This window comes from Mus caroli, unplaced genomic scaffold (assembly GCF_978045245.1).
Source record: "Mus caroli unplaced genomic scaffold, Mus_caroli_1 scaffold_1, whole genome shotgun sequence".
NCBI classification, from domain to species: domain Eukaryota; kingdom Metazoa; phylum Chordata; class Mammalia; order Rodentia; family Muridae; genus Mus; species Mus caroli.
This window is the reverse complement of record NW_028227256.1, coordinates 88520992-88533884: the sequence shown is the minus strand read 5'-3', so window position 1 is coordinate 88533884 and position 12893 is coordinate 88520992. Positions and strand designations below refer to the sequence as shown.

Below are 12893 nucleotides of genomic sequence, written 5' to 3'. Positions count from 1 at the left end.
GGCAACCATGCGTGCTCTTTGTGGGAAAGAAGCCCGTTTTCCTAGAGCAGTGCCTTCTACCACATAGCACAGTTGCCTTGGAAGTCAGGTTTCAACTTATATTTTGAGTAGATATACCATGTTTGTGCTATAGAACTGCCCTTGATACGAGGTGATAGGAATAGCCAGTAATTCACTGTCTAGGTCTTACTCACTGTCTTCCTCTTAAGTCTGCTCATGAGAATGAGGGCAGGGCATGACCTGACAGGTCCTGACAGGGCCGTCAGAACCAAGGAAAGCCTTCGAAGAACCTTAAGAGATACAATCTGTGTTTCATGAGCAACTGCCCACACAGACTGTCTTAAAGTAGGTGCTAAAAGGAGGGGGGACAGTTTACAGAGAATCTGGCCACAAAGATTGTTTTTAAAATGTTCGGTGGCCAGGAAGACTGGATATCATGAAGACTGTGATTATCATGGCTACCCCTTACCTATAAGGTTCCATGTTAGCCATATATTTTAAAACATCTCCAGTAGAAAAGGAATACACCATTCATTATTATAACCATCCCAGCTTTCCCCAGTTCAGTCCCCTACCAAGTACTTTAATGTATTAATTTTCTCTCTTTCTTTTAGAGCCAGAGGGCAGAAGTGTGACCCTAAGCCTGAGAAGAGTCTCCAAGTTTTGACTCCAGAGTAGAAAGGGTTTCAGATCTCACTAACTACTTGTTTGTCTCTAGCCTTTGGCTGTTTTTCTCTTTCTAAAACTTGTCCAATTTGACCAGGTCTTTTTCCTGAGGGAAACAATATTGGCTGTGGTTGAGAAAAAGAATTTCACCAAAGTTGAGGTGAAAGGACGAGTTTCTCTGCCTCTTGATTGATACAGAAGAGTTAAATACGTTGAGCAACCATACCTAATTAGAGATTTGTCTTGGCACACCAGAAACACCAGGCAGCTTCCTTACTAGCATGGTAAAAGCTACCAGTCAGAAACCTACAACAGGTGCTGTGCTTCTTGCCAAAACAGCATTGCCCGGAAGACTAGAGACAGACAGGAGTTTTTGATTACTATCCTTTTGCTGATAGCCCCAGCCTAGTACTGTAAGAGAAAGCAGCACATGGCAGGGGAAGGGAGTTCCGGTTGCACTGTCACTTCCTGTGTGCAGAGCTGGAGAGGAAATGGATAGGTAAGTAGAAGGGGGAAGAGTAGTGAGAGCCAAGGATGCCCCATTGCCAGTGTGCATCAGCTAACTAAAGTGGACATTTACAGTCCTTAAACAACATGAATATTTTTATGTTTTAATATTTTAAATGTTGTAATGAAAATAACAGATATCCAAGAAGACCAAGTAGCTCAAGAGTTTTGACACTGCATACTTTAAAGCAACTCTAGGAGACTTAACAGCATCACAGATGCAGCTGGGCTCTATGTGTGTGTTGGGGAGTGAAGGGGCTTGGGGTGTTTAGATACAGATTCCTGTTAAGCAGTAGGTTGCCTTTGTTCTTCTTCATTCAAATCCAGTATAGGCTAGAGTCTGACTGGGAGTCTGGTCACTGGAAAGTCTGAGATTCTAGGGTTGGGGCTCCCAGCCCTATTCACTGTTTTAGAGTTTAAAGAAAGAGGCAGGAGGGCTAGAAAATGGCTCATAAAATCTCTTTACTAGTGATGTTAAACTTGTTGCAAGGAAGAGGATGATCACTGTTCCAGCCTCATTTCTGTTGCCATGATAAACTGGACTAAGAGCAAGTCTGGGAGAAAGGACTTATTTGGCTTATACTTCTATCACTGAAGAGAAGTCACAGCTAATCACAGCACATCCCCAGTCCAGATCAGAGAGAAATGGATGCATCTGTGCTTGCAGCTAGCTAGCTTCACTTTTAAACAGTCCCAGCCATGAATCCTGATGCCTACATTTAGAGTGGGTCTTCCTCCATCAATTGACTGTCAAAACAGTCCCTCATGGACATTCCCACAGGCCAACCAGATCCAGATAATTCTTCATTAAGACTCTCTATCCATGTGATTATAGGTTGTCAAGATCACAGTTAAGACTAATCTCACAGCCGGACGTAGTGGTGCACACCTTTAATCCCAGCACTTGGGAGGCAGAGGCAGTCGAATTTCTGAGTTCAAGGCCAGCCTGGTCTACAAAGTGAGTTCCAGGACAGCCAGGGCTACACAAAGAAACCCTGTCTTGAAAAACCAAAAACAAAACCAAAAAAAAGACTAATCTCACAGTCAGCCCAACTCTATAGGGCTAGGATGTTTTTGGGCATTGTGCACCTCTTCATATAGGTGTTAATTTTCATCCTTAATAAAAAACAAAAACAAAAACAACTTGAGTGCAAAGACCGTTGGTCCCTCATCCATGAGGTCATGTTTCAAGATGCTCAGTGAAAGCTGAAACCACAGTGGGTGCTTACTCCTCTGCGTGCTGTTTTTCCTACACACGTGTTATCAGTAATAAAGTTGAATTGACAAATCAAGTACATCAAGAGAATAACAGCTAATAATTAGAGCAAACACAACAAAGTGCCCGTGTAAGTTCTCTGTGTGTGATCTTTCAAAACTCTGTCCTATGTACCACTTACATTCTTGGGATGATAGTGAGATGGACCGAGAGGCCTTTTCAGCTTCTCCTTGGTGTGCCAGAATTGCTCACATGACTGTCTTGTGCTTTGTGGCCGGCTGCTATTAAGTGAAACAAGAGTTACTTGGATGTAAGCTTGGCAGTACCATGGCACTTGGTCTGGTAATAGAAACAGCTGCTGAGTAATGAGTAGGCGGCATATCCCCAGAGTGGATCTGCTGGACAAAGTTTGGCTCACAGACTGGGCAGGAGAACTCAAGTTTTCATTTGGTATTCAGAATGTGATTTAAGATGTAAGGGTTTGTTGTTGTTGTTGTTGTTGTATTCAGAATGACATGTAACTTAAGATGTAAGGGATTGTTGTTTGTTTTTTAGAACAAGCTTTTTAATAATTTAGGCCTGAAGTTTCCCCATTCTCTACAGTAGTATCAATGTGAACAATAGGCAGATAGTGTTAGAGCCAAATCAGAGGACATCACCTAGCTGGTGGAAGAGGTAGTGTTCTAGGAAAGGCTGGACCATGTCAGGCTTAAGTTATGACTTATATGTGGAATCCATGTTATCTCATCATTGTACTGTTGTTTTGAGCTGAGACAGCAAATTTGTATGCTCGGTGAGTACATCCTGAACACTAAATGGCATACACAAGTCCTGCATGTGGGCCAAAACTTGGTCATATCACATGATGAAGATATAGACTGTGTCTCTAGCTTGCACTGTTCATCAGCCACTTGGAAATGTGGTAAGTCTCTTTCAGGAGTGCAGTAGGCACTATTGTGTGTCATTCAGAGTCAGAGTCTTTGGGCCCTTAGAGCTCAGGGCAGATACCAACCAATTCAAGCCCTTACTTCAGAAATAGTCTCCATGCCTGCTGGCATACTGTGCCAGGGTTGGAGTGCTGTGAACTGGTCAGCTAATAAACCTGGGCTTTTCCCAGATGGAAAAGAGGAGACTGGTGACATAGAGGAGACTGTTAGAGGCCTTCTGTTGATGCACTGGTGGCAAGAACAGGAAGAGCCCTCAGAGCAAGGCAGGCTGTAACTTTCTATGTGTGTACGTGCATGCATGACTGTATGTGCACACACACACACACACACAGCCTACCCTTTGGAGCATTTTACTGCTTTCTACAATGAATACTTATTTCTTTGCAGAAAGAAAAGGCTTAGGAAGTATTTTCTGCCCCTTGAGATTTCTCTTTTGTGTAGACATAAAGTTCGAGGAGACTATTGTTTACAACCTGTGGTCGGGTGGGTGTCTCAGGTGGCAGTGCTCCTGAGAAGGCCTTCAGTCTCTAAGTGGTAGGGTGATTATTTGTGACTATAAGGTTTGGCAGTGACCTCTCTGTCTTCCTTCTGAAGCCACAGTACTCCACATGGTTCAGTGTGCTTCTTCTGACCACTATGAAAGCTAAGGGAGCTAGAACTAGGATGAGGGTTGTTACTGGAGGGAAGGGAGCTGTCTGACACCCTTGTTTGGTTCTGAACAAGACTGAGAAGCAGTCCCCCTCTGTCTCCTGTGTGATTCAGAGAGCTGTCTGCATGTTGCTGTTTCTCTCCTTTGGAAGCGTATGTTTGGGGATTCCTGGCTTGAGGCTTCTGTCTTCAGAGTTGAAATTCCTCACAGAGATTGACTCCAAATTGGCCATTGTGTGGCCTGGCCTTATCTGTTACCTCCTTGTGTTCTGCTTTGAAATTCTGTCCATGGGAGCTCCATGCCCTCCCTGTGAAGTTACTGTGCATGATGCATGGGTGCTCCTGATGCAGGTCTGCAGTGGAATGCATGTCACTGCAGAACTTAGTACCACCTTTCACATGGTGCTTTTAAAGGAAAGGACTGCTTCTGTGAGGGTTTGTGGGTCTTCTTTCCTTCATGTTTGGCAAACACAGAGGTACCAGGAAGTCTTTTTATCCATCCAGTGCCAGGTGTTGGTGGTTGGTGGATTCTAGTCTCATTCTTGTCTAAGTCAGAACAGCCGATTGTTTCCTGAATATGATCTAAAAGTGAATTTCAAAGAAATGATTATGTAATCTGTAAGTCCAATGGTGCTGGCAAGGCATTCCCCAGGGCTGCTTGGAGTACCCCAGCACCCTGTTTGCTTCTGACTGCCAGGCACAGCTGCTTTGTTTGTGTCAAAGTCCAGACCCTTCATTGTTATCTTGGAAGAGGGGAACTTTTGATCTTAATGCTCGTGGTCTATGCAGAAAAGCCCACTTCTGATAAGCTCAGTGTGGACCAAGTGTGAGTGTGAGCCATGCTAGTTCCACCAGATGCCTTCAGGCAGGAATCCCAGTTCACCATATCTTAACTGGGGGCTGTTTTGATTACTCTACAAAGAGCTTTTCATCTTTTCTGGCAAGTAAAAACAATCTGTGCTGGAATTGAAACTGTCCTCTAAAAGGAGGGGACCATTGCCTGCAGAAAACTTACTGTTCAATTCACCATTTCTGAAGTCAGTGTCTCTTCTGTTTCTCAGATGGACTTTCTGGCCGAGACCAGCCTGTGGAGCTGCTGAATCCTGCCCGTGTGAACCACATGCCCAGCACGGGTAAGTGAATACACTTGTGCTGAGAAGTTCTTCTTTATTGGGGGAGAATGACAGGAGGCGCAGGTCATTTAGAAGTGGAAGTCAGTGTGACATGAGCCGAATGGCATTTCAGGTGTCTTTGGTGCCTGAGCTCCACCTCTCCTTTCCCCACTATTGGCTCTACCCTAGGACACTGAGCAGAAGTAGGAGCAGGGGACTAAATATTTCATGGACACGTCCAGCTTTTAAAGTCTGACTGTTTTGAGAAGTTTTAACTTTCACTTTCCCTCAAGTATAGTTTGCTGAAGTCATTTTGTCTAACACTGCCATAGTTTGGGCGTTTGGAGATAGTTTCCTAGTTCTTGCCCAATGTGGAATGAGATAAGAGTTTCTTACATGCCCTGACGGACTGTGGAAAAAAAGGATAAACAAACATAGTTTCTAAGAAAATCAAAGAAGTAGGCTTTGTGTTCATCTTTCTGCAATGAACAGCGCACCCTGCTCTTTGAGAGTCTAGTGTGAGGATGGGTTGTGGCTTGCAGTGCTGTGGACTGGCCTGACCTGCCTCCCGTCTGCTGCTGTCGCTGTATGAGCTCCTTTGCTGAGTACCTGGGTTTTGTTTTCTTGTTTCTCAGACACAGATGGTAATGCTTTCCTGCAGAGTTCTCACTGAGCTCAAATATATGTGTCAGCTTTTTAGTAGTTCCGTGATAAATGTCATCTCTTAATATCACATTGACTAGCTGAAGATGGAGTAGGATGTTGCAATGAAGCGCCAGCTCAAGAACCAGTGTTTGCCGTGCCCGTCACCCTTGGTTTCCTTCTCTGCTCCAGCATGGTGTATCCAGCAAGGGTTACCACACCTCCTCAACCCCCGTACCATGCTCCCTTAATTTCCTGGCATGTTTAACACATCTTTACAGTATTGAAGGGCAGAGTGTGTGCAGCATGGTTTTACGCCTATGTAGAAGCCTCACAGAACAAATAAGATTGAGCTTAAAAAAACCTTGAAAATTGATGTGAAATATCTTTAATGTTGCATTTTTATACTATACAACAGAAATGTTTTAAGTGTCTCCTTGCGGTTATTAGTTGTGCTGTATTCCTGACCTTACCTATTTTCTGACAAGCTGTGTGTCTCATCTGAGCAGACATCCTTTCACTTGAGTAGGTAAAGTGCTCAGGCAGTCCCTCTCATTGCCAGTCTCATTTCATTTCTAGACCATTCCTTGTCCTGCATTTATGAACACATGAAAGTTCTGGTGATGACACTCAAGCCTTGCTATTTTGTAGCAAGAATTATTAGGGCTGGAAGCTGCCCTGACTGTTTCTTTGCCACCAGCTGCTACTTTGGTGGAGTGCTCAAATTGGAGTTTTTCTTGGGAGTGTAAGACATTCTTTCAAAGAATTCCCCAAAGGCAGCCGGCCCAGACCTCCCCTGAGCCAGTTCAGAGTAGTCCTTCCTCTGCTGCTCTTTGCTTTTGCTGTCCACCACCTGGGCAGTCTCCAGGGGCCCTGTGCGTTCAGGTCCCATTCATTTCCCTCGTTCATTCTGCTTTGGTCTCAGTGTGGACAGAAGCAGAAAAGGACCTGTCCTGAGCCCACCCAGGACACCATCTCCTGCCCTGTTGCATCCTGGCTTCTTCCTCTGGTTGGCCTGCTCCTTGCCTCTGGGTTTCTCCAGCCCAGCCCAGAGGCTTTGCAAAGGTGTGACTAGTAGGAACTGTCACAAATGAGCAAGCCACTGATACAGGAAGATCAATGGACAGGCAAGGATGAGGGAGTCGTGAGAGGTTCTTGGTAGATGGAATCAACAAGGGTGAGGATATCAGGAGCAGCCGAGCAGAAAGATCTGGGGTGTGGGTTACCCAGTATGGAGTAGATTGCCTGGCAGTATCTCTGATGCCTGCCAGCCCTCACCACAGCCCTGTCACCTAACAGAGTAAGCGACTCTCTGAGATGTGAGGTGAGGCAGAGCTGCTTTCCAAGCGACTGACCTCTTAGTTCACTCTATTATGTTGTTGTTGATGTTGGAATGAGGGGAGAGTTACTCTTAGGGTCCTTTCTGGTCATGCAGCTGCCTACTGTCCCTGTTTTCTGTCCCCTTCCTTTCTCTGGGGACATGGTGCTTTCAGCTTTTCTTCCCAGGCATTGTCTGTCTGTCTGTCTGGACTCTGCCTTAAGTGATGACAGTCCTATTCTATGTGGTGAGTTCACTGTCTGTCCATTATAGGAGACATGGATACCCAAAAGCTGGCCAGGCCCTTCAAGGTCTTGGCCACTGTTAGTAGCTTAGACTCCCAATCTTGTTTAACTCCTGTAGTCCACTCTGAGATGGCTGCTGGGAACCAGCATCCTGGGGCAAAAGACCCACATCTCACAGGTAGCCTGCAGCCTCTACTGAGCCTTGCTTCTTCTCTGTGCTTCTTCCTCTGTAGGAAGGAATCTCTGGCTTTTGCCAGTGGCATGAGTAAGGGTAGCCAGGTGGGCTTCACTCTGAGCAGATGACTATTAGCACTTCTGCTTTGTCCCCGGTCCTGGTGCTTCCGTTTTTTGTGCCTCAGAGCACTTTGCAGCTGAACCCACACCATGTTTCCCATGGCTACTTCTGGCTTTTGAGCCAGTCAGTATCTGAAGAAACACCCATGTTCTATCTAACTTCTTGTACACAGGGTGCTTGCCCAACATTGTGTTGGTTTATTTTGCTTGTGTGGGTCTTGTGTCTCTTTAGACAATCCACCTACCACTCTGTGTTCACTGCCATCACTTACTAGAAATGCTGCTAGCTTTGAGTGCACCCTCCTGGTGGTCTGAGCGTCTCCCACCCCCAGCCTAAGCCCTGCCCTTTCTGTTCTGTCCACTTGTTTCCCATGGACTCCTTTACCACCCCAGTGTCCAGGGAGGGAGAACGCAGCCTTCCCTTTTGAGTGGATATGGGGTTGCTGACTTTCCAAGGTGGTTCACTCCTTCCTTCAGTTCTGTGCTGCTCTTGCAGACCAGAAATACTCCTTGTCCACCACAGGATGTCGCATGAGGCAGGGAAACGTATGTGGCTCTTGGGTTTAGAGCTGAACAGACATTCAGGGTGGCTAGAGAACATAACAGGATGGCCTTTCATCTCCACACTCACACACATAGCACACACATGAGTATCTACACATATCAGTACTCCATAGAACCATCACATGCATGCAGTCTCAGAACACTGGGATCCATGGAACTGGGACCACTTGGGTGCACAATACACCCACTTCCTGATACAGAACTTAGAGGTCTGGGATTAAACTAGCTAGGCTGGTAAGCCCATTGTCCCCTTTTCTCCTCTCCCTCACAACAGAATCACATGTATTCACCACCATGACCAGTTTTTTACATGGTTTATGGAGATGAATCTCAGATCCTCAAACCTGCACTGTAAACACTTTACAAACTACTAGGCTGTTCATAACATCTGTGAGCTCTCCCTGCCTCCTCCGTCCATTTCTTAATTTTAAAAAGATTTTTTTTATGTGTAGTGGCCTCAGGAATAACCTCCAGGGTTGTGTCATACAATGGACGGAGAACTAGGCTGCATTTTCCATGGCTATTTGAGAGTTCCAGGCAGCCAGGGCAGGAAGGAAGGGTTTGTTCAATTGTCATTTATGACAGGACTAGTGTGCAAAGGCAATTTCTTGCACTGTGACATCATTTGTGGTCAAAGCACTTTCAGTCTGTGCTTATCAATTTGTATTGTATGTTTTAGGAGTTTTGTATTTCAGGTGAGTCAGCCAGGATATGCAAGAGGATTTTGTCAGCCTTGGCCACCTTAGTTAGACTGGATGGGTGTTAGTGTTCAGTAGCTTTAGCCTTGTGTAATCTTTCCTACTCCCAACACTTGGTTAACTTTAAGGAAGAATTACTTTGGGGCTGTACCCTGTACACCTGGTTGGACCCAACTCAGGTCCTGGTGTTCCTAAGTGACTCCCATGCTGCCATGTGCAACCAGAACCCCAGCACATAGATCATAGATAGGCCTCATGACAAGGGGCTGAGTGTTTGGCCAGAACAGAGAGCAGAAGCAGGCGGCCCTGTCAGGTTGGTAAAGAGTGTGAGGTATACTAGCTCCATCTCACAAAGGGAGCTGTCTTAACCCCCTTTCTCTAGCATCCCTGGCCACACCCCTCCCTCTGTGTTTCCTGCTGGGCTGTGTCTATTGACTGAGAGGAGAGCTAATGGGGACACTAGGTCAGTCTGGCCCTGAGATCTCCACTTTGCCTTCAAAGAGCCCGTTCCTTTCCTATAGATTCCTTGCTCTGTGCTTGTGTGCATTCTCTCATCCCTGGGCTACCTCCCCTGCATTGATTTGGATGTTCTTATTCTCTTGGGTTGATCATTCTGTTCATTTATTTTCATCTTTTCTGTTTGGATGAAAGAGTTTTAGGTCATACCCCTCTGGGTAGGGATGAAATGGCTTTTGATAAGTTATGACTTGTAATATTTAATTTATAAAACATTAATATCAATATTTTGTAAACATGTTTCACAAGGGAGTTATTTTGATGTCTTTTATAGTTCTTTTAAAAAATGATACTTAGATGTTTTTAAAATCTGAAAGTATGAGTTTTTCAGTAGACCTTTGTTAAGATACACAGCATGTTAGAAGTTACTGAACCCTTGAATTTTTAGAGACAGCTTGTCTTATGGTCTGCTTTTTGATACTTGAGTATGTTACTTGTGTAGAATGGAAGAAACGGTCAGAGGTTTTAAGTACCATGGGGAATAAGAGGACAGTGGAGAACGTGAGCCCTAGGTTGCGTCCAGAAGGACTCCAGCTCATTCTTCACTTACTCCTTCCTGTAGGCAGGAGTTACTGCATCCAGGCTCTGTCCTTAGCTTTTGGGATATGTGCATGTGTGATTTAAACAGAGATCCCTGTTTCTGTGGTGCTAGGCTGTGACTAGAGAAACAGTCAAGGCAGAGAGCAGTCAGAGGTAGGAGAGAGGGCAGGGGCAGGGAAGGTGGTTAGAGTTTTCTTGAGAAACTAACATGATTCCAGCATTGTTGGATGGTGTGGAACTGGTTTGGGGGAGACAGGGAGGTGCTAGGCTTTGACAGATACCCTAGTACCAGCAGGCAGGGAAGGTGGGGCAGAAAAGTTGCTGGCCCTGTGATGGCACTTATCACCAGTCACTTACCTATCCTAGGCAGTCAGCCTTTGTGTCCAGGAGAGAGACTCCTGGAAGTTCTGGTTGGTGCCGTGAAGGGGGATGGTAGCCCATCTGGGACAGGGGCATTGGGCATGAAGACCCAATAGAGACCAGTGAAAAACTAGATGGGATAGTGGCACAGCCGATTGGTACAGTGGGAGTAAAGAAAATCATTGGGACTAGAAATCTGGCAGTCAGTGCGATTCTCAGGTGATTCTACACTTGTGAGAGACAGCAGAGTGGAAGCTGGAGTGGGATTAGTATGAAGCACTTGGATGGTGGAGTCATGTTAATCAACTATGTTGGGTAATGTAGATGGGACCTGCCTTGTGGGGTTGTGGATTCAGAAGGCACAGAGGTGAACCTTGGATACAAATGTGGTTTCATTCAAGGTCACCAAAAAGCCTTTGTTCCCAGTCCAGTCTATAGAAGCTATCTGCAAGAGGTAGCAGAACATTCTCTTACCGATTCTCCATGGGCTGAAGCCAAAGAGACTGAGTGCCCACATATGAGGCATCAGGTTCCATAGGTTTCAGGAGGACTTGTTTAAGGCTCAGCTCTGGCAGCTCAGAATAAATGATGACAACTGTTATCTTGTGACAACAACCTTGTCTGTTAAGTGCCTTGTATGTTCTGCTGTGTCAGTTGCAGGAAGTACCTCAATAGGCACAGGTTAGGAAATAGACTGGCAGTCCAAGTCACTTCCCCAAGGTCACTCATTTGTCAGGTGGCTGACTCACAAGCTCCCAGGAGATTCTTCTAGATGCCACCATGTGAACTACCACCACGCCTGCCCAACACATACCAGGTTTCCAGTTGCCTTTTGCACTGTTTCTATCCCCAGGGATCCAGGAAGCCCTTGAAGGATGCTGCATTCCTTTGGCCATCTGAAGTCAGGTGAGGTCAAATGATTTCTAGAAAGCCCAGGCTGAATGTTCTTGCTTCCTCGAGGGGAGGGAGCTGGAGGAGACCCAAACCCCAGCAATACAGCTTTCAATTTGCTCTTATTTCTTCCTTCCACCCCGTGCAATAAGCATCTATTTTTAAATATTTCTGCTGTTCCTGTTGGGTAATAGTGGTTCCTACTGTGGCCCAGCTGTAGGTGAAATGTATAACCAAGTGTTTGGAGGTTGCTAAGAAGGAAATTCCGAAATTCTGTGTTCTTATGTAATATTGACCTTATGTAACTGGAATGGCAAAAACAGTGCAGATTTGGTACCCTTCCCAGACCATTGGGGCTATTTTTAATTTTCCAATAATACCTTTTTATCCATTGAGTCTAGGGTAATCAGACTGCTTTCTAAGTTAGTTTGAGATATATGCTGTTGTAAGCAGGTCCAGTGGTGTTGCAGGTAAGACGTTTCCCCAGGGCCCTCGCTAGACCAACTTTAACACTTACTGGCAAGGACTAAGTTGGCTGTTAACAATTCTAAAGACTTTTCCACCTGTGAGCATGGCTGTGGCCATTGGGTGAGTCAGTAGTCAATAATACAATGCTGGTTTGGATGCTTCTGTATAATTGTTCATTCTTAGAATGTCTCCCAGTAACACCTTGTTTATAATGTCATCACAGCAAAGTCTCCAGTGCGTGATTCTGCCTCCTCCTCATTTCTGGAGGTTCTGCTTCTTTGGTAGTGACACTCACGAATGAAAGTCTGGGGCAGTTTACTATGTTTTGGTGGTAAGTCCTGGTGATACATAGTTTCCAGAAAGTGTTTGTATGCTTCTCTGGTGCTATCACCCACTGCACCAGGCTTTATCTTCAGTTCTTGCTCCATATGTGCTTGCAAGTCTTCTACTTTTATAAGATAGTTTTCTTCTTGGGGAATGCTGAACGAATTAGGAACATTAAAAGAGTTTTCTAAGGAACTTTCAGGAGAGTTCTGAAATCCGCATCAGGGGAAGTCTAACCCTGACTTCAATGTTTAGTAGAGCAGCCCAGATAGCTAGTCATCTCCAGGTGGCCCCTTGTTGATACAGCCAGCATAGCGGGCTTTTTACATGCAAAGCATTGCCTAGCTGTGCAAGGCTCTAGTTTCCCGACCCACTAGTTGCTCTCTTCCAAATAAAATCACACTGTCAGGAATGCAAGAGAGGTACAGTGAGGTGTGGTGGCCCTCATGCCCTGGGTTGGTGTGTCGCTAGGAACCCCTCAAACAGCTAGCTAGAGTTGTGCATAGCCTCTGAAGACGAGAACTGTGTTCTAAAGGATATCCTTGTCAGTAAAGTCTTCTGTGTTGTCAGAAATTCTTGGAAATGATTTGTAAAGACATTTTTGTTCCTTAGATGTCTGCAGCATCGTCAGGACTAAATTTATGTTTGTTGTTTGGTAACCATCTTGAAAAAAAATGCACTTATCAAAATGACTCTCCATCCCTGGCAACTCTAGCCGGCAGGAGAATACTGACAGATGTGGAAGTGACTGCTCTTCTGGTTGAAGGGCTTCTGTGGCCTGTTGTCAACATGCAGGCAGATGAAATTGGAGTTGGAAGGGGGTACACAGAATGATATGACCAGGCATTCCCTGAAGCTTCTGGTCAGCCAAGAGAACCCCAAAACCCCTCCCACCAACCCCTCCCATGTGCTTGCCTTCTGTTTCTTTGTTCTTTTT

The 12893-nt window shown here is 45.4% G+C and overlaps 1 protein-coding gene across 9 annotated transcripts in view; it reads left to right on the top strand.

Annotated features, from left to right (window-relative positions):
* Positions 1 to 12893, top strand: part of Hdac4 (histone deacetylase 4) — a 242546-nt gene that overhangs the window by 112095 nt on the left and 117558 nt on the right. For all 9 annotated transcript variants that reach the window (XM_029480595.2, XM_029480601.2, XM_029480630.2 and 6 more), the window contains one exon: positions 5046 to 5117. In XM_029480595.2, coding sequence (XP_029336455.1) covers positions 5046 to 5117 — 72 coding nt within the window. The remainder of the gene's footprint in view (positions 1 to 5045; positions 5118 to 12893) is intronic.